This window comes from Lathamus discolor, chromosome 3, assembly GCF_037157495.1.
Source record: "Lathamus discolor isolate bLatDis1 chromosome 3, bLatDis1.hap1, whole genome shotgun sequence".
Lineage (NCBI taxonomy): Eukaryota > Metazoa > Chordata > Aves > Psittaciformes > Psittacidae > Lathamus > Lathamus discolor.
In genome coordinates, this window is record NC_088886.1 from 130,164,713 (window position 1) to 130,188,744 (window position 24,032).

Here is a 24,032-nt window from a genome sequence, read left to right on the forward strand (position 1 = left end):
AGCTTTTGGAAGCAGGAGTGCCTGGTGGCACTTCCCTGTTCTGGGCTGCCAGGAGCCCAAAGGCACTGGCCCCATCAAGCACAGTAGGGAAACCTGAGCCAGGAGAGGCTGAACCTTCCTGCTACGGTGGGTGCATGCAGAGAGGGAGCAGGGAGGGGGCTTGGTTTCCCCACCAAGCTGTGACCATGGCTTTTACTGTCTTGCGGGATCAAGTGTTTGATTTGTGAGTGAGGACCAGAGATGGCTCCTCCAAACGTCAGGCCCCTGTCCCGACTCAGGCTGCCTTGTGCTGATATTCCCAAGGATGCTCGCTCCCACCTGGGCTGCTGGCACTTTATTTCAGAGTCTTCAGACGCAGGTTCGTGCTCTCAATAACCAGACAGGCAGATGCCTTAAAGGGATTGTGCCAACTTTTATTTTATTATCTGGTTTGGAAATGGGATTTGGAGAAGGGAAGGAAGGGAAGATGTGCAGGGGGTAGCTGATTGTTGCAAAAGGGGATGCTTTGGATGTACACTGGCAAAAGTGTTCCTGTCTGACTGGAAATGACTGAAGCAGTAAAGCATGACAGGCAGGACGTTGCCTCAGTGGATGTGCTTGCTTTATGGGGTTTTTGGTTTTAAGGTCTACATTGTAAATTACTTCATGTACAAAACAAAAAAGCATGTTGTAACGTCTAATTATGTATTTGTATATATATGAGATATATACACACACGTATTCTTACAACTTTCAGGTCCTAAAGGCTTCAAGTCTGAAGGACTATGTGTATATATGCATTATAAAGAAAGATGTCAACTGACTGAGACAAGGCTTTCTTTACTGGTTGTGTTATAAATATGTGGGCAAGATGTCTCCATCTGAAATCTTGCATGTGTGCAGGGAGAAGGGGTCATCCAAGCACCGAATGGCAGCCCGCATTGCCCTGTTCCTAGCTGTTCCCTTGAGGGGTGGCATCAGCCCTGTGGGGCTCAGAGGGGCAGATAGAAACACATTCAATTCTGCTGCCCGTGGGTGAGGCACCCTACACATCGGGGCTCCTATTTCCCTGTAGGTCTTCCAGTAGACTGTTTTGGTTTCTTTACCACAAAGGAGAAGGTTTGGTGGGCAAAGAGGGGAAGGGGTTTGGGAAGGGAAAGACAGTCAAAATTCACCATACGATAGTTAGACAAATCTTCATAAAGGTCCATCTGCCTGCTCGCCTCTCATTCTTGCTCTCTCGCTCTCTTGCTCTCCTGCGTTCACTCTCATTCTCTGCAGTACGTACGCTGTTGTAGGGCTAAAGGTCTCCTTTTGTCAGGCTAAGGTCAAGTCCCTGGTTGGCAGAGGGCAGCCCTTCATACGGGCCTGTCTACGGCGTATTGGCAAGGGCTCAGATTGGAAGCTGCTGTCTGCACTGCTGGGTAGGTGAAGTTAGCGTGCTGCTTGGCCTTCAGCCGCAGGCTGGCCAGGCTGGAGTTGCATGTGTCCCTGTACATGTAGGGGCTGGCTGTTGAGGCGTAAGGACAGGCACTGGATGAGACAGCAGAGTTGAGGCTTGGGCTATTCAGGTTGTTGATGTTTCCCAGGTTATTGAGGCTGGAGGCCGGTACTCCGGTCACTGCAGAAGGGACCATGGATGAGGGCATGGTCATTGAGGTGATGGAGCTGGGTGGGGAGAACATGGGCTGGGAGGAGAGGGGACTGACGTTCATGGAGTTGAAGAATGGGAAGCTTTTGGCTGAGAGTGGGCTGGTGGCGAGCCCCTTGGTGGCCCAGTTGTTGTAGGAATAGCTGGAATACATGTCATCGTAAGGCTGCATCAGTCCATTGAACTGGGCTCCAAAGCTGTTCTTGCACAGTTCAGCCTGTTGGTTCCTCTCCCGTTTCCTCCACTTAGCTCTGCGGTTTTTGAACCAGACCTGTGAGAGAGAGAGAGGAGGGGATGGGAATCACTCCAGGCTGTTCCTGGAAGGGGCCTTGCCCTGATCTCTTTGCCCAGCAAGGCAAGAGCTGTTCCAGGGCTGGGGATGCTCCCCGGGAGCTGGGAGACTGAGCATGAGGAAAGGGTTGCAGCAAGATGTCTGGGCTGCAGGATCATCTCCCAGCAGGAATCACCACTTCAATCAAACCCCAACCACTGCCATTTTACAACCCAAAGAATAACCCACCTCACTCAACCAACAGATGCCCTTTATATGAGGAAAAGGGAGGAAAATACTTGCTGTATTTCTGAGTGACCACAGCCCAGGAGGAACAAATTGGGTTGTGTGACTTGGGAGCAAAGTATTCGGGGGATGTCGTTTGAGAGCTGCTGAGTGAAGGAAATAACCTCTCTGGTTTTGACTTCACCTCATGACCAGCTTGGGGTGAGGTGTTAGAAGTCTGTCTTCTAACAGGAAAATCTGTTGGTGTTGGAGTGACTCAAACAATGTAACTTCCTAGAGCATGGAAGCTGCTGGAAGGCTATTCATGGTGCTGCTAACTCATATTTCTAGTAGCAGAGAGAAGCTCTGATTCCAGCTGGAGCCCTGCCACGCTATGCCTGTGACCGCACAATAGTTTGGGAACCCCAAAGAGTGACCTCCAACAAGGCTAAGGCTGGGGGGCAACGGCACTGCAAGGAAGGGGTCTGCTGGGTCAGGGCAGCAGCTAGTGGGGTTCTGTGGGGCAGACCCTGGACTTTGCATCTCTCTGTGTTATTGCAAGGTGGCACTGGATGGGGACACACCACCAGCATGGAGTATGTATGTGGCTGATGTGTCAAATTTAGAGCTTGGTGAGATGTTTCTAAGATAGGAAATTTTCTGGTGCCTCTAATTCCTTCCTTGATTTGTGGAGAGCTTGGCAGCTTGTGTCAGAGCTGGCTTCCTCCCCACCAGATGAGGCCCAGGAAGGTGGGAGGGCTGCAGTCCTACCCGCACTCGTGCCTCCGTCAGGTTGGTCCAGACTGCAATCTCCTCCCTGGTGCTCATGTCTGGGTAACGGTTTCTCTGGAAAGTGGCTTCCAGCTCCTGGAGCTGCTGGCTGGTGAAGTGCGTCCTCTGCCGCCGCTGTTTCTTCTTCAGTGAGCCGTCTTCAGGGTTGGAGTCGTCCGTCTGGTTTTGCTGGGACTTCTCAGTGTCTGCAAGAAACAGAAAGATGGGAGAGATCTCCTGAGTTAACTTGGAGGCTTGGATGCATTTGGAAAGCCCGTTCTTGGGGCAGCCAGTGCATGCCAGGTCCTCTGCCGTGGCCACCTGCAGCTCCAGCCGCACCTACAGGAGTGGTCCCATCTCCCTCCCTTGCCCTTGTGAGCAGGCATCCACCCTGCACCAAAACCAACAGCTCTTTGCTGCAGCACAGCTTGCTCTTGTTTAACTGCTGTAATGGATGTCAGCTTCCAAGTGATTGGATTTGGATCTCCCAAGCTTCCACCCTCCGGTTTTCATTGGTCACAGTTAAGACAGACGATAGTGACAGAACTTACCCAGACCAACAGGTTCTTACTCTGCTTAAAACTCTCTGCCTAGGTGCCCTTCAGAAAAAGTGAACAGAAACTGGCACTTACGACACAGCAAAAGATCCATAGAAGTTTTGAGGACAAATAATGGGAAAAGGCAAACTGCCAATGATAGCAGGCTGTGGCTCTTAAAAAATCATGCTTCTCAGATTCCTCCCTTCTTACTGCTCTACCTTCTTACTTGGGTGCACATCCATTTTTCAAAAGTAGGAAAAGGCCTCTCTTAGAATTTACCATGAGGTACTCCAGCATCTCCCTGTCCTTCCACCCCAACCTCCTAGATCCCCCTCCTAGAAGCAGCATCTTTCATTTTGTGGCCCTTAACTGAACATCCTGAAACTCCTCAGTGTTCAGGTGGTATCTAACTGAAAGTACAGCTCAGCCTCCTCCCAGGCATCAAACCCAGGCCTTAACCCTGAGCTTTGGGATGCTGTGGCTGGAGGTGGGCACCAGGTACTTCCCTGTGCCACTGCCCCTCCTGGGGCTGTTGGTACTCTGCAAATGGGCACAAGGCAAATATAATTATCTTCCATTGTCAAAAGAAAATGTCACATTTGAGCACTTGAACAATGGAAGACAACTATAGGGAGGAAAGATACAGCTTGTGTTTAATTCTGCTGAGAACCAAGATAAGTCACCACAGAACCACCTTATTCCAGAGAAAATAAGTAGCTTCTGATGTTCACCACCTTCTCTCTCTGATCTAGAAGCACAGTGAAGCAGTTCCAATTGAAAATCAGTTTTTTCGGGAGGGAGAGGTGTTATTTTACAGTGGGAAATACTCAGCTAAACTAAGTAGAAATTCCTGCAAACAGTTACCAAACTGTTGCATCTGGAGGAAAACCTTTAAAAAATTCTGGCATCACTCTGCTGAGATTCCGATTTACAGTATTTATTGTTTGGTTGGAATTTTTTAAGCAGAAGCTAGCTTAAAAGGCTTCATAGTCCAGAAAAATCCTAACATGGAAAATGTATACAGCCTCTTAAAAAAGCAGGGAGGCAAGAAAACAGTAACCTGGAATACAGCTGGGTGAGGAAAAATAAAAGGGTTCCTCAAGTCAGACAGATATGCTCTGGAAAAATACACCCCATAAAAGCTAAATGGAAAAGAGAAAGCTTAAAGAGAGAGGCTGAAAAGCATCTGAGCCCCAAGAGAGAAGGGACTCTGCTTCAGGGCTGTGCTGTACCCAACAGCAGGTGCTTTAATGGAGCACAGCCCTAAGAGAACTTTGTGCCCGAGGAACCTGGTGCCACTATCCTGCTCCTGTGTTAATTCAGAAGCCTCTTCCTGCTGTTCCAGGGAAAACCCTTCCTGCCCTCCTCCCAAGGGAGCAATGCTGGAGTCACAGGGAGCATTTGCAGGAGAAGCACACATTCTTCATGAAGGGCAGCAAGGTGCAGTCAGAAACGGTTTGTTTCTATGGGTATGCATCACCCTGAATGAAGCAATGTGGGTTCCCTGGGTTCCCTGCAGGGTCCCCACCAGCCACCTCCACTTCTGTGGCACATTTAATGTTATCCACCAGCAGGAAAGCTAATGCAAGGAGAGTGAGCTGGCTCTGGTCTCGTATTCACCTTGTTCCCATGAGCATCTTCGTGTGGGGATCCCGCGTTCAGCAGAACTCTTGGAATATTGCTCTTAACATTTTAAGAACCATTTCTATAGTGGTTCTTGCCAGTGAGATAAATCTGATTCCTCTAGCTCAGTGCTCTAAGCCAGAGTTGGAAGAGGGAGATTCCTGCATTATCCTTCTCTAAAACAGATTAAAAGCGGAGTGATGCCACTGCGTCTGAGCTAGTTATTAGAAATGGCTCAGTACAGATGAAGAGACAACATTTGGTTTGTTTGTTCATCTGCTGAGTCTGGGTTAATTAAGAGCCTGATGCACACGGGAGATGTTCCCACAGGAGCCCCTGACAAATGTGCATTTCCAAAGGGGCTGCTGCGGAGCAGAGGCTGTGCTTTCATCAGGAGCTCCTGCTCAGGACTGCCCTTCTTCATTGCAAGAAGAAACTATACTGAGGGGGAAGGAGCATGGAGCAAAGGTACCACTGGCTTATGGGCTGCATCTGGGTGGATAAGATCACCAAGTATGTTGCTTTGTTACTGCTCTTCTCTATACCCTCTGGTATAGAACTTTTCACAAATCTTGTGAAGTCCAAGGAGTCCTGACTTTGAACCTGGAAAAATCTCTGCAGCTACACATGCCTCTTTTTGATCTCTATTTCTGTACCTGCTACCTGTGGCTCTTCCTGAGCGCTGTTTATAGGGAGCATCATCTCTGTTTCTGCTTCTTCTATAAGCAGGGGAAAAGTGCCCTCTGCAAATGGTGCAGAGCTTGGGCATTGCAGTGGGGACCAGAAGCGTGGTAATACAGGAAAACAAAGGACCCTGCAGAAACAATGGACCTTTTGCATGTCCTGAATCCATATTGAGAATCAGAATACAGGGAGATGCAGGGCAGCTTCTCACCAAATCCCACTTCATCCTTGCTTTCTCCCTGACCTGTGCTGCCTGATGAAACCTAATGGAAGGGTTACACACCACAAGCACTTGGGAAGTCAGACAGCTGAGCCCAGACAAGCAAGGTCTGTGCTCCCTTCCTCAGGATCTCTTACACTGCAGATGAAGGAAAGAGAGGAGGACGGAGGAGAGCAAGAAGTGCCAGAGGCACAGCCCTGCCCTGCCCTGTCCTGGGCTGGGCAGCCCTTGGTGGTGTACTCTGCTCTGCCTGACACCAGTGCCCACCAGCTTCTGTGCAGGTAGCGCTGGCAGACACCCACCTCCCAGAACCCTTTTATTTCTAGACCAAGGCAGTAGGGAGTGACGTAGCCAGGCACCCAGAATTTTATTGTCATCCCAAAATAGACTGTGGAATATATCTTGCGCACGTTCACCCACTCAATGAAACGACTGTGGTCATAGCTGGAATTAGCTGCTCATGCCTAATGGAAAAAAAAGTCAGCTCCTAAACTGGCAGCTCTGCGGCGTGCCAGGGTGGGCTTGATCCTGAAGGCCACTTGAATGGGGACGACCGCCATGCATCCAAAGCAGCTGATGAGGAGCCACTAAGCTTGGTTGGGGATGTGTCCAACTAAGGTATGTGTGCAAGGGGGAATTCGGCGGGTGGATTCTCTGACCATAGTTATTCCAGTGTAACTCCCTTCATGATACTCACTCTGGGGAATTTTAATCTGCATCATTATGCTTATTAGCTTTTGCATGCGGGTGAGCCTGAAGGCTTTACACGGGGAGCAGCAGGCTGTCCACAGCCCTCACCTCCTCTCATGCTGGCACTGGCAGCTTTGCATTGTCCTGCTGCACCCAGAGTAACAAGGGATGGAGCAGTCATAGGACAGATGCAAAATCCAGGGAAAGCCATAGTGTTTGGTAGCTGAATTCTGAGCCAGGTGTGAATGGTGATGCTCCTTCTTCAGAGCCTGATAAAGAATGTGGTAGGCCTGGGGTATGTTCAGACTTTGGGAATGGTCAGAGACACCTCCCTGGGACAGCAGCAGCTCACTGTGGAGCCTTGCACCAAGGCACAGGTAAGCAGGCTGTTTCAATTAAAGCAGGGGCAAGACAGTACTTCTCTTCCTTATTGCCTGAACTCAGGAAGTTCAGCCCAAGGTTAACCTGTAGCATGGAAAGTTTCAACCTAAGCAATTTAAGCACAGGCTTTTTGAAAAACCAATCAAACAAAACAAACCAAAGGCAGTTTAGAATTAGCTGTAGCCTTCCAGGATGAGGTCTCCCATGTTGCAGGGATTGCTCTCCTGCTCTGGGGACCTGGCTTAGGCATATACAATGAAATCCTGGTTCGACAGTGACCTGGCTTGCCCAGCTCCTGCCTGCCATGGCTTCCTGCCAGGGCGCAGGCAACTCGATCACTGGGATGGAGCTCTTGCCTTCACAATGGCTGTGCTTGTGATACGCATCCCTGCACCTTCTCCCTGATTGCTGGGATGCTGTGCTGCCACAGCACCATGGTGGCTCATGGTACAAGAGGAAGCTCAGTGGTTCCCCAGGAGCACCACTTCCAGCTCCTGCAAGCCACTGGCCACCTGGATCCACCTGCAAGGACAGGTTGGAGCCTCTCTAGCATCCTGAGCCTTGCACTCACCACTGTGGTCCTGTCCTTTGCAGCTGTGCTCGTGTTGAGGCGTTCCAGAGTCCGAAAGAGACAAGGCTGGGCTGCGCGCCTCCGCGTCTGCCAGCAGGTTGAAATCCATGGGGCAGGGATGGCTGGCGGAAGAGGTGGAATCTGAAAAAGCAGTAGACACGGAGTGATTAGGGAGACGGATCTCTTGTGTGACCTCCCCCCACATCCTCTGGGAGAGACTTGCCAACCCTTCAGGAAAAGTCTAGGAAAAGCAAAGGATCCCTGTGTCATCCTTGGACCCCTTAGAGTTTCCTAGCTGGAAAATTGACATGCCAGGCTTTCTGTTGAGCTTCCCTATAAATCAAAGATCATCTAGTGACACTTCTATTTGCAGCCTTCAGAGAAAGAGCCTGCAATTTATAGGTGACATTCAGACTGAAATAGCAACACCAGGAGCATGCTGTGTAATGGAGATCTGAGGAAGTGGTTCTGGGCCAGCCGAGGGCTGTTAGCACCTTCCCCAGACATCCTACCTCTCCCATCCTCCCTGCCCAGCTTCGCTCCTCTTTCTCCCTTGCTTCTCCACAAACCGGTCAAGCCCAAGTAACGCTGTCCATACAGCACTAATGCAGATGTACGTGCACTCATCCTAAAAGAAAAGCACTCCTGTGCATGGCACTGATAGGAAGGCATGTCTGTCTGCACAGCCACTACCTCGAGCAGGGACCCAGGCAGCACAAGTCAATTCCTTCAGGGTACATAAGGATCTCTGGAGCCTGAATTAACACAGGAATCACATTACACACCCTTGGGTGCCTGGGAATGAGTGATCCTGGCTGAGCAGCACCAGCTCACTTCCAGCCTTAGGTCATCCTGGCTGAGAGCCAGCCTCAAGTGACTATCCTGTGTCTGTGAGCCACCTACCATGGCTGAAAGCATCCCCGCTGGTAAGCTGGTGGCACCACTGCAGGCACCACTGGGACTCCTCTACCACCTCTTTCCACATCTCTCTGTCCCAGGATCAGTTGTTCTCATCCTGTTCTTCCTCAGGGCCACTGCACCCTCCACCTGTATTGCCCAGAACAACTCAGGAGAGAGCACTGGTTTGTTCTTGACCACACTTGGACACTCATGAAGAGGCAGGCATGAAGCAGTAGGTGCTACAAGCCCAACCACATCACCTCGGAAGGGTGAGCTGGCCCTGTGTTAGCCCTCAATCTGAGTCTCAGATCATAACCCTGCCACATACAGGACAATGCATTGCTACCAATGCAGGTGTAAAAGTTTGTAAAGGCTGGACTGCTTCAAGGGGACCACAGCAGCTCCTGAAATTCCGGTCGCTCCAGCTAATACCTTCCCAGCTAAGGAGCCTCTCTAAAACGTAACAGCAGCTGAGGCACCATGCCTGGATCTGGGATCCCTGGGTTTAGGGGGGTTTGGACCAGGTGTTGTCAGTTGTGAAGTCTGGATTCTAGCTGGTGAAGGATTGCCTGGCCCCTCAAATCCATGTGTGTCAGGGAGGCAGCCTGCTGAAGGCAGTATTTCATCTGGACTGCACTAGCATTTAGACATGTAAACAAGAGATTAATCACATAGCTGTTGCACCTCCTTTGGAGGTGGATGACAGTGACTAAGAATGTATTTTCAGAGCTGCCTAAAACCTCCTGTCAATTTGAGCAGGGCTGCCGCCAGGGCCCTTGGCAAGGCTGACCCCCATACCTGCAGCATGCTTTCCAGGCTGTGGTGAGAGGGCAGGGAGCCATTTCTAATGGTTATCCGCCTGGCTTCTGCAGCAGATGTCACTCACAACCCCCCAGCAGTTTCCCTTGCTCTCCCCTTCGCCTGACCTCCATCCCCAGCCTTTCCCAGGCGCTGACGAATCCATCTCTACACCGGCCTCAGTCAGTGCTCTCCAAAAGCAGTATCTAACGAAGGGACCTGGTGCCAGTATCCCATACCTCTGCCTCACTCCGGACTTCTCCTGTGAGAGAGACGTGGCAGGGGCTCTATCTTCACTGTGAGGCTGCTTTCTATTTCTACCTCACAGCAAGCCTGACCTCTGATGCCCACCAGCTGTATAAGCTCCTGGCAGCAGCAGGGCACAGCCCTGTTGCTTTTTGCCATGTGTATGTACATGAAGTGATGTGACAGGGGCTGTGTTTTCTTTAATACCTTTGCATGGAGTAGGGGAAGTCCATCTGCTGCTGATATTGCTATGGCTTTTAGCATTACTCTCAGAATTATGCAGAAACGCGCAGTGAATTAATTCCATGGATTAAGTCTTGATTAAGATGTGTGTCACTTTGCTGTCTCAGAATTTATTAAGAGCCCTTCTTGAGGCAGCGGCAGATGGAATTTCTGCCCAATGTTTGTAGATGATAATTTCCCCTCTTCTACAGCCATTTGCATATGATTGCATCTGTCAAGCACAATTTCCTCTTTTCTAGGGCTTGACTCTGTACTGGACCAGATTTAAGGAGGAATTCAGACTCTTGCCTTGCTGTAACTGAAGGACAGTGTCCTCCTGTGCAGGGTACTCTTTGCTTTGAGAGTCCTTTTGCACGTCTTGCATTGCTTTCATCTGTGCAAACTAGACTGGAGTTGGAAAACCATGGAGGAGTATTTTACAGCTGGTTTCATAGGTGTAAATGACAGTACAAGGCTCAAGGTACATTAAAAATTTATGCCCCATCCTGAACCACACCACTGAAGTGATTACAAGGTTGATCTAAGCTGCTGAGCACAACATAACGTGCTTGGCCTGCCTCAGAGAAGCAGTGGGCACCTAGATTAACAGGTTTTACAGTGTGGCCCATATTCAAACTGAAACTGGGACTTGTGGATATGAATAAGTTTGCTTTTTGAACTGAATTTTAAACTAGGAGGATTTCAGAGAAGATCTTGTATATATATATATGTATGTAATTACATACCTATCGCATGTGGCCTACACAGTAGCATCAAGGCAGGACTTCTCAGCTTGCTGTAAGCAGTTCACAGAGAATCAAAAGCAAAAGGAGAGGGGGATCTGTTCAGCATGGTTATGAAAGCAGGAAAAGTCTGCAGTGGGGACAGCACGTGAGTTCTGTACTAATGTATTTACCCAAAGGCAACCCCATGCCACTGACACAAAAGGCTGTAGGTATTACTTTAGATTATACAGCCTTTTTGGATTTAATTAAAGGAGCTTTCTTCCACACTGGCTAGGTTTCACTGTAGGCAGAGACATTAAGAAAGTCAACGCTAAACCTTCATTGCATTTCTTCTACTAAGTTGTTTGCTTTGTCTCAGGGAGTTACTGAAATCGCACCTCAAAAACATTGTTAGACAAGATCAAATTTATCATTTCCATCTGAGTCTTTGCCTCACTAACATAAAAGAAGGATTTCTTTAGGGACAGCTCCTGTCCCAGCAACATACAGCCAGGCTTGCTCAGAAGTTTCAGTTTCGTAAAAGTAGCCCTGGCTCCTAGCCTGCTCTGGCAACCTCTAACTTCTTCCATCAACGTACACAATTGCCCCAAAGATAAAGGTTCCCAAATCTGTAACACACACACACCTTTTCTTCCAGTCACTACGTGTGTGTATTCTCTCCCTGGCCCCCATACAACAGTGACGGCAGCACAGGTCCCTCCAGCTGGACTGGGGGGCTGCCGTCCCTGCCCCATAGGCACAGTGCAGGGAAGTGAAAGACAGCAGCTCTGGCTCTAGGCTTTTTCTCCTCTCAAATTCACTCCCTTCCTATTTCTGGGTCAGTGCTAGCCTCCCCAAGACAGGGCCGCTGGGGCAGGAGGAGGAGGGCACTTCTACGGACAACCTTGTTTACCCAAAAAGAGCTAGCAAGGGTCCCCCTGACCTCTCTCCTGGTTCTCAGTAACATGCTGCTCCATCACCCAGGAGCAAAGATGCCTTTGCTTGTTTTTTTTTGGAGGGGTGGGAAGGAAACGTAAATGCTGACTGTGAGCCAAGGGAGGCTAATTATAGTGGCGGCTTTTGTGATGTGGAAATTGCCCACTGAGAGCTGCCTTCGGAGTGACAAGTGCATGCTGCTCAACTCTCCGCTACCATGAGGGAGCAGGTACCTGCTGAACCTCTTTCATCAGGTTGATCTGGATTAAAAAAAGCTCTCTTGGGCTGTTTTGATGTTATTTGGCTTCCATGGGTATGCAGTGATGCTTCAGCAGGGACGTGACAGTTGGGGTCCCTAGGCAGCCACACATGGACCACTGGTGACCCACGGGTAGGAGGGAAGCCCACCTGGTTTCACTCCCTTTAGCAGATCAGCATAGCCCTGTGGACCTGTGAGCTTCCCCCATTACCTGTGTCTCTGGCCAGGGCCATGGAAGCTGCAGCCTCTGCATGGGATTGCTGATCTCCACAAAGGGATCAGGGTTATCCCTCAGGCTGAAAGCTGCTCTGCAAACAGTTGGGGAGGGTGTTGTCTTCTTTCTTTCATCCCCTGAGGTGAAGGGATGATGTTACACTAGGTGTCTTAGGGTCAGAGCTGTCTCCTTCTGCTCCATCAATCCCAGAAGTCAAACTGCTGGGAGTAACTAGATTCCCAATGGAATCTGGCTGATTGCTTCACTTCTCTCATGCTCACGTTCCCTGCATGCTGGCTTACTTCCAGCAGAGATAAACATTTGGGACTCTATTTAACTGTACATTTTCAAGAAGATGATCTGCCTCTGTACTTTGGTCCCCAGGAGGGGATGAGCTAAGTTGGAGCAGTCCCTGCCACTTCCTCTGCCCTGTGTCAAAGGATGCCTGTAACCTCCTGGAAGAGCATTTTGCTCTCTGGATACCTGCATGTGTTCAGGGGATGGTACTATTGGAGCGCCTGTGGGCTGGGATTTCAAGTGCCACAGCTTGCACAGCACATGAATAGCGCAGTGACCTGAGAGTTAGGCTCTCTTTGCCTACAGACATGAATGCTGACTGCAAGGGGCTCTTTCCCTGCAGCTAGAAAGCAAAAAGGATGGGATGCGAAACAAGGCTTAATCTTCATTTCCTCAAGAATATAGAAATACAACTACAGGGAGACCAGGGTGACCCACTGCTAAACATCTCAGTGTAGCTTTAAGTCTCTAATCTTAATGGAATTGCAGCAGGAACCAAGAGCGACCATTAATCACTGGAAGATAAACAGCAGCAGCCAACTGGTGACCCAGAGCACAGAGCCATTACAGGACAGGAGAGCAAGCTGCGTGCCTCCAAAAACCTCAGGCTGTGCAGAGCCCCAGGCTGACTGAGCAGTGCTTTCAGGCGCACAATCAGAAATGGATCATCGACCTCCAGCAAGGGCTGAGTCACAGGTTATAATAAACTTTATTTCTCAATTTAGTCCTTGCAGTTGGGCACTAACGCCTGAGCTCTGGTGCTGGGCACTTTTGTAGCGGTGTGAACTGCTCTAAAGCCTGAAATGTGGTTTGGGGTTTTTTTCCCCCCATTGGGAGGAATTGCCAAAGCTCCCAGTGGTGCTTGGTATCTTATAGCTGTCAGAGCATATTACCTGGCACTGCCCCACACATGGTGTGGGCTGCAAGAACATTACCTGCAGCAGCGTGGTACCACACTAGCTGCAGCAGCCCTTGCTGCTGCTTCTTACCCAGAGCTATCAGCGTGGGCTGGCTTTCTGAGGAGGATGTCCAGGCTGTTTTGACCCTCTTCTCTTTTTGTGCATGGCTCCACTGAGTTCACGATACTGTGAGGTGGGGAGAGGATGGAGAGATAAGGCGCTGTCGCTGATTGGGTTTATAGTGTAGGTAAAACCACTCTGCGGTTCTGGGACTCCATCCTTCATCTCAGAAATGATGTTAGTGAACCTACCTAAACTGGTGGAGGCTATGAAGCAAAATTCCTTTAAGTGCTTCCAGATCCTCAGATAAGAGGTGCTAGGGAAATGCCCACAGCCTTGCTGGACACTGCCTAATGCATTCCCTGGGGGGCTGGCAGCAGCCTGCAAGGTGAGAGCAAGCTGCTCGCTTCCTCCCCTGCTACAGGAGTCTCTGGCTGTGGAGGAGGGTGATGGCAAAAAACTTTTCTCTGCGCAGCAGAGGGTTAATAAATTGCCTGTATGCTGGAGGATTATCACAATGGAAATGTCCCAAGGATTGACAGCTCCATACCCATGTCCACAGCAAAAAAAGCCCACAATGGAATGTGTCCTGTTCGCTGATTTGATGGCCAACGCCATGCCCCTGTGCCGGGGAAGAGGCCTGGTGTCACCATGCCCTGTGCATCACGCACTGCCCTCTCCAAGCAGTGTGCCTGAGGCCCATGACGGGTGCAGACCCTGATGAGCTAAAGGGTGGCGGACTGCAAAGACAGAGCAACACACTTGGGCTTGGCTTAAAGCAAGCTATTTGCATTAGAATCTTTGGACCCCAGTGCTGCCCCAGTTTTTCAAATGGTGACCATAATTTGGAAACAAAGAGCTAAACCTAACACAGAAGGAAAGTCCTGCCAGACATTCTGCAAAGTTGTGTTTTTTCCTACACTTAGCATTCACACTTCTTGCATTCTTGTACACACTGCACTGCAGGTCTCACTGTGGCCGGCTGTGACTCCAGTATCCCTTGGATGCTCTGCCTCAGTGTGGCTCTCAGCACCTTGGCTTCATCAGGGCCAGGATTTTCTTTCTGACAGACCATGCAGTTATATTAATAAAGCCATGCTTTGTTATGGCTTATTTTGTTTGTTAGGCATCTGGAACAAAATAAATCAGCAAAGGCTCAGTTTTGCCCAAACAAATTGCGATCACACAAAGTTGCTGGTGCAGTGAGGCTCCATGGCACAGGAGTGCTGGGAGTGAGTGTGGTCTGCAATTATTGGGGAAGAAAAGTCCTTCAGGAAAACTAATCTCTTTGCTTTGGGGAAGGGAGAAAAGAAACTGATTTCAGTAAGAAATTCTGCCTGGGAGAATCTTGCAACTGAAACAAAGGACATGCTAAAGCACAGCGCCAGCATTGGCCTGGCCCAGATGTACCAGCCCTGCTTGTCCCTGCCTGCCCTTGCCTGCTCCCACAGCAACACAAGCTGGCTTCAAAGCGACTCCTGCCAGCGCTGCGGGATCTGCCTGCATCTGCACCAGGGAAAGAGCTGTACTGCTACAGTGTATGAGGGACTGTGATCTCCCCTTGTACCCACAAGCTGAGCAGAAGCAGAGCCAGAAGCAAGAAGAGACAATTGCAAATCAGGGTCCCAGGCAGGAATGAAAGGCAGAGGCATCCTGGCTGCAGCTCGGGAGCCAGACACGCGCTGCTCACGCAGCAGCACAGGGCAGCAGGGGCTGGCATCAGCAGATCGGTATGCGTGGCTGTATTTATTTGGGTGATTGTATGAATTCGACTAATTATTCTGGCATTCAAAGGAAACTGGCCCTGTTCCCATGGGGGCTGCACTCACAACAGCATGGCAGGGTCATTTCTGTATCTCTGCAGCCGTAAAGTTGGCCCATTTTAGGGAGGCTCAGATAGTGAGATCAAGGACTGGAGCTGCATGACTCCAGCTGCTGTCAGGAGTTTTGTATGCAGATGGAGGGCTGCGGATGACTCAGACATTATCAAAGATGTAAATGATTCTCACAATTAGTAAACAAGCTCAAGAAAGCCCCTAATCAAGTGGGTGATGCAGGGGGCTGAAGGTCAGGGAGGATCCCGCCATGCTGTCGGCACGTCACACCCTTTCGGCTGGCTGACCTCAGTGCACTGTGGAGCTGCCGGCGTCCGCCATCCATCAGCACTTCTGCTAGAAAGCCTTTCTGGAGAAGTTCGACTTGATCATAAACATTTGTTCTGTGACAAAACTTGGCAAAACCAGCAGCTAGAAAGAAGCTGCTTTCTGGGGAAGGGTGCTGGTTCGTTGTTTTAAAACAACCTGGCGGAGCTCAGAGGGTTGCAGGGCTGCAAAGGGAAAAGTAGTGACTGTTGAGGGTGCCGTGACAGCCCCACCAGCCACCATGACCAACAAACGGCTCTGCTGGTTAAGGCAAGAAGAGCCCAGAAGCAGCTGGCTCACTCTGAGGGCTTTGCTGTCTCACAGTGCAACCCGCAGCGCCGGAGGGAGCTGATGTCTGCTGCGCCTGGCTGTAAGGTTTCCTGATGATTTGTCTTCTTTCTTTCTTTTTTCCCCAGCAATTTATATTTATATATTTTTTTAAGCTCTCTGGCAGCAAAACCCTTGCGGGACACAGGCTTCCGCGAATAAAACAAGGGGATGATCTCAGCCTGCAGTATCCCACCCCTCTTCCTTAGGATACTACAGCAGGTAGGGCTGGGACAGGAGGAAGGTGGCTCCAGGAGGGATGATGGAGCTCACTCCCCCATACTCTGCCTTTATGGACCTTGCAACATGCCCTGAAGGTCAGCCTGTTTACCCAGACATTGTTTGAAGGGGGCCGAGGGAGGCAATTAGCTCTCCCCACCGCAAACACTGCTGGGCCCAACCTGACAGCATTTTGCAAGCAGTCTGCCCTGGCAGGATCAGGCCCACAGAGCACCCGGTTTTGTGCTGTGTGCCTGCAGCAAATGGTTAAATTGTGCATATCTGGGGACATGAGAAGAGGAATGGGGGGTGGGTGAGCAGCGAGGGATGGCAGCCCTCTATCCCCGCAGCCTCTCACCCAGGTGCCCCACTCAGGGCCATGGCAAACCTCCCCGTGTCCCTGAATTCAGGGGCACAATAGTCATCACAAGCACCAAAACAAGAGGTTTGAATTTCAGGATCCTGACAAGCACTGTGCTGCCTACAGACGATGTACAAAGTCTGTTTCTTTTTTCCTTCCTTCCTTCCCTTAAATCCTTAGTTTTTCCATCTGCTGGAGGCTGCATCCCATGCAGAGCCTTGGGAGGTAGGCAGTTTGGGTGGGTAGGAAAGGAAGCTGCAGAGCCCTCATTACTCATCCAGCCTGGCCCTCGGGCAATCCCATCAAAGCCGTTCGGATTGAAAAGGGACGGGGCAGAGGGAAGTGAACTGTCTCGAAATGCTGCCGCTTGGGTCACACCACCTCCCTGCCAGCCTGGCTGCGCTGAGGAAGGGGACCTTACACCCTGACATACCCCCGCCTCAGCGAGCCTGCCAGCAGAGCCCACCGGCAGCTCCTCAGCCTCCTACCATGGCCTCGGACTCGGGACACATTTCAGCTCAGGCACCGAGTTTTTTTAAACACCATTATTAAACCCACCCAAAGCAAATTAAGCTGTGAAACCCTTTTAAATGGGACACAAAGGCGCATATTGTTCATCATTTTGGAATTTCTCCCTTGTTAGGTATGGATACATATCCGGATTGACCTCTATGGCTAAATCAATTTAGCTTAAAGGTTTAGATTTCATATTTTTAATTATCCTTGTACTTATTTTATTTTGGAGGAAAACTTCCATGAATTTACTTTATAAAATAGCATTACAATAAACTCGTACAAAAAAAAAAAAAAAAAAAAAAAAAAACCAAAACCCTAAGCCCAACTTGTAGAACTGGAAGTTGGGATATTGTGGCACCAAAAATAAAACTGATGGAACAAAAAGGGAATTTCATGTGGTTTTCATTGTCAAGTCTAAGCTCAGAAACAAACAGGAAATAAAAATGGCTAAAACAAAAGAAATTTCTTTTAAAGTGTGTTCAAGTCTAAGCGGGGAGCTGCTTTATTTGGGAGGGATTCTCTGTTTATTTGTTTTTCAGAAAGAGGAGTAAATAAAAATGTCCACACACAGACAGGTCAATTTGATTTACAGTTATATCTGCATGCTTCTCACTGGGCATTTGTAATAAGCTTTTTTTAAGGAAAATGCTTGCATAAATAACAGCAGCATTGGAAGGGGGAGAAAAGACAATGGGGGGGGGGGTGTCCTTCTCCTTGAGATGAGGTTGGGAGGAAAAGGAACGAAGAGGGAGGAAGGCGAAAGTAACTGCAAACTGTCCGGTTGTTTGTCCTATTTCAGCTTTGTACTTTCTCATTTTCTGCAGGCAGCTCTGCAGGCACTGAGCCTTCCAGCCCGTGCCACCCCACTGAACCTCCCCAGGTTGCAAATAAATGTGTTGATACGATAACTGCGGTCTGCAGGATCAGGGCTACATGGAATAGAGCGGCATACACGCTGCACCCTGCAGAGAAAAGTGTTTCTTAGCTTCCCAGATTTGGGATTGTGGGACTTGTGCCTTACACTAGCTCTGATGGTGATTTTGAGGGGTTAATTTAATGCAGGCAGGACCCAGCTCCCCACATCAGCTGAGATCCCCAGCAGCTATAGACCCACTAGTGCATCTCTGAACAGTCAAAAAAATCAGATGGACAAAATTAACAGCAGCTTCTGCAAATTCAGCTCTGGTTTCCCTCCTCTTTTGCACTAGCTAACAGGGTGTAAATGTTTATTTTCTGGTGGAGCTGTGGTTTGGGACATAGCAAAGAGCCTCGGATTGAGGGTCAAGGGACAGAGGTTGTATTTCTGGCTCAGATCAGGTAATTCTGACATAGCCGTCTCTCCTGTGCACAACAGGAATACTTCTCTTCGTGTTTAAGCACCCAGAGCTCTGCCTACAGTAAGGCTAGGTAGCTCCCGAGGAGAGATCATAAGGGGCAGCTCTTCAGAAACGAGGGCTCTGAGCTTGAACTTGTACCCTGCAAGGCAGCAGGAAATTTCCTGTTCAGTGTGCAGAGCACTGGCCCTCTTCCCGAAACTGCTGGGGAATCTTCCCGAAACTGGTAGGGAGGGAGGAGGAGGACCTCTTGCTTGCTCCCCATCTCTTTCTAAAGCCCAATAATAAGAAATGTTTCCTAGCTTCTGCCCAGCTAGATCTCTTAGCTCCTGCCTGAAAACAACTTTCAATATTTAACTGTTGCTGGAAAACAGCAGATCCATCACTATCCCATGGGAACCTGCATCCCTGGCCAGGCTGCCATACCTGTCCTCCTCCGGGGTTGGCTGGAGACTGAGGATTTTTGAGCAAGTCCTTTCCTACAGAAGCAACCCACTCTGCACCAAGTCTGGCCCCATTCCTTATGCTGCCAAGCCTCCAAGAACAGCCTGTGGACTCCCTTAAATGCCCCAAGGAAGCCCAGAGCTAATAACCAGCTTCATTCAATTCCCAGTCACATTATTATCCAATCTGCCAGAGGCATTAATATTCAGAGGTGAGGCGGGAGGAGGGCAGGGGTGCTGGCGAGGGGGAGCGCACACAAAGGGGAGGAAGGGAAGCGCGGCAGGCCGGCCTCAGAAATCCTCTTTCTCCAGCTGTCTGAAGCCCCAGCCCATTTCAGCCGGGTGTTGACAAGAGAGGGTTTTTTCTACGGCCTCAGCACTAACTCTGATGCCAGCTGGTGGTGGCTGTGCCCCTGCCAACAGCAAATGCCCGGGCTTGGCACAGCCTGATGCCCTTGGCCCGGGTAAGAGGGAGAGCTTTGCCCCCACTGCCATCGGGCCCTAAGTAAATAGCAATCTCCCATTTTCAAACAGCCAGATAATCGCTGAGCCTCCTCAGAGAAGCCTGTTTCTGACCCCTCTCCCTCCATGGCCGCACAGCCTCATCCCGCTGCCTTCCCGACACAGAGCACACAGCATGAAAATACCGATTCTCCCCATGTGGGACTTTGTTCCCAGCCCAGGTACCTCCCCTGTCCCTAGAGCTGGGGCACATGTCACGAGACAGACCTTATGTCCCCAGCTCATCTCATCTTCCTTTTGGAGCAGTCTCCTAGATCAGGTTTCTGGTTTTTTCTTTTTGGCAGTCTCCAAAGTCAGCCTCACCTCTCAGTCTCAAGGTTTTGGGTAGCATCTGACAGAGAGAGGAGATGCCACTCTTTTTTGTTAAGTCTCCGCAGGGTACATTAACCAATACCTTTGCAATCCAGTCACAATTTGCAGATCTATTAATTGCCTGAATTAAGTCCTTATAGAAACATAATAGGTATTAAGTGAGGCAACAGTTTATCTGCCGGAGAGATATACCGGTTTATAAACCAGTGCCTTGGAACAGGAAACAACTCGGGAATATACGTGGGCTTTCATGGGGGGAGCCTGGGCTGCAGGTCACGCAAACCCAGTAACACCAATAACAGGAAGAAAAACACCAGACTCACCCAAACCCCTCTCCAGAGTGTTGGGGAAAGACACCTCCCTGTGAGGAGTACCGGGCATGGGGTGACTGTTTGCTAACAAAAAAAAAGAATCAAACCCTGCTCTGCTTCTGCGGACATTTGTGGAGACTGAAGCAGCTACTATGCTCTGCTGGTCCCCCAGGAGTCGGCAGACAGCGCTTTGTCCCTCACAGCAAGGCACAAACACCCGTCCCTCCGTCTCACCAGCAGGCTGAGGGGCCGGGAGGGATTGCAAGGAACCAGCAAGACCCTGATCCCGTTGCCAAAAAGGGGGTCCTTTCTCTGCCTTTGGAAGGTAGGACAGGAACAGGGCTGACACTCCCGAAAGGCACCTTCCTGAGCTGTGGCTTTTAGCATCTCCCGAAATCGTGGAGGCGGCAGAGCCGTTTCATCCCTAGCATCCTCCAGGCCCCGGGCCAGGCGTGGAGGACCCACAAAGCTTGTCTGGGGATTGCCAAATTCCCCTCTTCGGCTTTAGCACTAGTCTCCACTAAAAAAAGTGCACGGATCATGGACCCATCCGTCCGAAGGCTGCCTCCTTCTACGGCAAGGGAACGGGGAGGCAGGTGAGGGACTGGTTTTGGTTCCTGCACCTCCGGCTTGCCGCACCAACCGGTGCCGCGGCTGGGGGCTCACACCGGGCTCTGCGGGACCCCCGGGCCCTGCAGCAGCGTGCCCTCTGCGGCCGTTGGTTCGCAGCCGAGCTCTGCACCACAATAACCCGCCGGCCGGGTGGGAAAGCTGTGCAGGGCCCCGGGAGCCTCGCCGGGGGCACGCTGCTCCGGGCTGCCCCGCCACGCCGGGGAGAAGGGCAGGTTGCACCGGCGCCCGCAGAGCCTCTTCGGGGCCCTGGCGCTGCTGGGGGAAGCCAGCCCCCTCCCGGCCCGTCCCCCCAGCTGTCCGGCCGCGGGGGCGCCGGGAGAGCGGCCGACAGGTGTGCCCGGCTCGGCGGCATCGGGCCCACCGCCCCCCCGGGCCCCAGCCCGCTCCAGCAGCTGCGGCGGAACGCGGCCGCCCTCCCCCGCCGGAGCCGCGGCGAAGACGTCCCTCTCTGCGCTCCGAGGAGGAGGACGGGGGGAATGACAAGGGGGTGCCGCGCTGGCGGGTTAGCTCTTCCCCCGGGGCTGCACTCGTTGGGCGGGGAATTGCCGGGAGAGCGGCAGGCACAGGGCTCCGTCGGGCGCCCGCTGCGATCGGCCGGGCTTCCCGGGCACCCAGTAGGACGGAGGGATGCCGGTCTGCACCGTGCCTCCAGCGCTGGGGAGCCGGCGGAGCCCGTGCAATCGCCCGCAGGTCTGACGGCCGGCTCGGCCCGCAGCTCCCCAGCGCCGGGCGGCCGCGCTCTGCCTGTGCGGCTCGGAGCTCCCAGCGGAGTTCGGCGTTTCCCGCCCTCCTCCTCCTCCCGCAGCCCGGACAGGGCTGTTATTCCCGGTCGGGCCCCCGGGAGCCCCGGCGCGCAGCCGGCGGCGGCGTTCCGGGGCACGTTCGCCCCGTCCGCGGGGGCCGGCTTGCCCTCTCTCCGGCGCTGCAGGGAGGTCTGCTCTGCTGTAAACAGGAGCCAGCCCGTTACATAAATACAATTTATCCAACTGTCCAAAAACCGTCGGGCTGCCTTCTTTTTCCCCGCCTCTGCTCCCCGCGCCCTTCTCCCCCGGATCCTGCAGACAGCTGAGCCGCAGCCCGAAGAGCCGTTATTTACGGCGAGCCCCGACTAATTTAAACAGCCCCTACCCCACTCGCCCGAATGGAAAATGACTAAGTTTAGCAACGGCGGAAGGCTCCGGCAGCGCTGGCCGGGAAAGCGCCAGCAGTGGTCCCGAAGGGCGGCCGGGATGGCGGCACCCCGGTGCCGGCGGGCAGGGGACCGCCGCGTCCTGCAAGGGCAGAGCGGAAGAGGCGCCGCGCCCCGCCGCCGGGCAGGCAGCTGTAGGGGCAGCGCCGGGAAACAGCTCCGCGGCACTCAGCCCCGGGACCTATCCTGTGTGGCAGGGTAGGGCTCGAACGTCCCGCTCTCCCTCTGCCCCTGGCTGCCGCTCTGTGCCCCGAGGGAGCGGAGCTGCTGGGCAGAGTGCAATGAGCCGCCCAGCCGGGGATGCTCTTGTCCTGTGGCAGCGTCGCAACGGCTGCGGCCGAGCGGCTCCGCACGGACGGGCTGGCACCTAAGGGCTTACGAGGAGAGAAGGGGAGAGCCCCACTTGGGAGGCCGGGGACGGAGGGACACTTACAGCGGCTCCAGATGCGGGCTCAGCTGGGCGGCCTTAATCCTGCGAGAGGGGAGAAGCTGGCCCCTGCCCCGAGGCCCGGGCTGCTCTGCCGCCGTCAGAAAGTAAATCCCCCCGGCTCCCCGGGCACTCTGCGCCTTGCTGCCGGCCCGCGGCTCCCGGGAAGGGCGGAGGGCGCCAGCCGACTGCCTCCCATTCACCCTGGCCATTCACTTTATGGCGGGCGGCCGGCGCCCCCCGCCAGCTGCACTGAGCGCCCCGCTCCCGCCCGCCCCATTCCAGCTGCGCGCCCGCCGCCGCCCGCCCCGTCCAGCGCCGCCCGCCCCGGCCCCGCCCCGCGCCCCGCCCTGCACTCCCGCCATCCAATCGCTCTGCGCCTCATTTTCATCCCGCCGCGCCCCGGCCCCATGATTCGCAGAGGAGGGCGGTAGGCCCCGCCCCCGCCGCGTTGGCCCCGCCCCCGTCCCTTCGCGTCGGGGCAGGGTGAGCGGCCGGCGGGCGAGCGGGGGACGTGTGCCAGCGGCAGGCGTCCTGCCCCATCAGCCCTGGGGCTTGCAGGGGTGTCCGTGTGTGTATATATATGTACACGTACACTTACATACTGTTGTTACCGCTGCCGTTAACGTTGCCTTGCGTGCGCTGTTCGCTGCTTGGCGATCCGGTACCCTGGAGCCCGTGTTGGGCATCCTCTCGGGACAGTACTGGCGCGGCAAGCACATTCGGGCTTTACAGTTAAAGTCACCAGCCAGGCAGAGTTTTCTGGGGGGCACTGAGTCCACAGTCGGCTGCTGGACGCGTTCCCCTGCACATGCTGCATGGAGCAGGAGTTGCAGGGGATGCTAATTACGGGCTAATCACCGCGCACGCTGTTGCGGCTCTCGCCGGTACCGAGAAGCCCTTCTTCGGCGATATCGTCCGTGCCGCTTCTCCTGGGAGCACGGGGCTGCCGGCTCTGCGGGAAACACCGCGCTGCCGCCCGCTAACAGCTCTAGAGGAACCCAAATGGCACTTGTAGCTGAGGCTCCAGCCCGGCTTCTCACGAGGTTCAGGATGGCAGCAGCCCGGTGCAGCCGGGCAGGGCGCGATCCCTGCCTGAAGTGTCGCCGAATGCGTGGTCCCGCTGCAGCAAGCTTTCGGCATCTGTGCACACACATTTCGCTCAGAGCAGACACGTCCGTTCTCTCCCAGCGCTCACAGGGAGAGGTTTGCAGCAGTCAGGGCTGGCCTCTCCTGCTTTGGGATGGCTGAGCCCAGGGGAGAGGTTTATCCCCGCCAGGCTCTTAGGGAGCTGGACGCGTGATTCTACGGTCTGATTTTCTTGAGGTCATTTCCATGTCAACCTATTCTCCGATTTATGATGCCAAAGGTCACTCTCAGGCTCTTCCACTGACATGTTTTAGAGATTAGGAAATAAATTGCGAGAATAGGAGTGAATTTTAGCCCCGGGTGATTTACAAGCCATATTTAGGGAGCCTGCTAAATGCATAACGTGGCATATAGATATGTACAGGAAGACAAATGTACACGAACAAGCACAGGATGTTAAGAGAGGTTAAGAAGACCCAGGCATTATGGATTACAGCTCAAAACCACACACAAACACGTTGATTCAGTAGAGACACAGAGAGTTTAAAAGGAGTCATAATGTTGACACACTTATGAGAAATTACCATGTTTTTTTAACGGTAGTAATCTGGGGTTTGTGTTTGCCTAACTGCTTTTTTGCCTGCCAAAAATGACAGCAAACCAGACCGCATCTTTTTCCAGCCCAGATTTTAATCCACCCTGGCATAGGCTCGTCTCCATCAAGAGAAGCGGAGTGTAATAGCACTAGCACTTTCCACGGGACAGTCTGTCTCTGACACCACAAGCCACAGGGAAGCTGAAAACCCTACTCAGGATAGGCAGCAATGAAGGGACCTTATTTTGAATTGCTTCCTTCTCCGTCCAAACCTTTCATCATCAGTAGCCTGCAGCAAATACAGGTAGTGCTTACGCTTTCAAGTAGTAACGAAACAAAGGTGGTTTTAGCTATCTCCCTTGGGCACTATGTCACAAGCTTGTTCTGTGTGGAGCACGGTGTGAAGACTGCTGGATCAGACCATAAAGGGACCTGCACAAGGAGTCTTCCAT

General features: G+C 52.3%; 1 protein-coding gene across 2 annotated transcripts; it reads right to left on the reverse strand.

The window, feature by feature from the left end:
- Positions 1–411: 411 nt before the first annotated feature.
- PITX3 (paired like homeodomain 3) lies at positions 412–22,158 on the reverse strand. Of its 2 annotated transcripts, none has more exons than XM_065671776.1 (4): positions 21,903–22,158; positions 7,606–7,746; positions 2,898–3,103; positions 412–1,901 (listed from the first exon to the last, which is right to left on the reverse strand). In XM_065671776.1, the coding sequence occupies exons 2-4, from the start codon at positions 7,712–7,714 to the stop codon at positions 1,338–1,340; spliced, it is 879 nt and encodes a 292-aa protein (XP_065527848.1). In that variant the 5' UTR covers positions 7,715–7,746; positions 21,903–22,158; the 3' UTR covers positions 412–1,337. The 2 variants fall into 2 exon arrangements, with proteins under 2 accessions (XP_065527848.1, XP_065527849.1); XM_065671777.1 differs by lacking the exon at positions 21,903–22,158 and adding an exon at positions 13,192–13,267.
- Between the last annotated feature and the right edge of the window lie 1,874 nt (positions 22,159–24,032).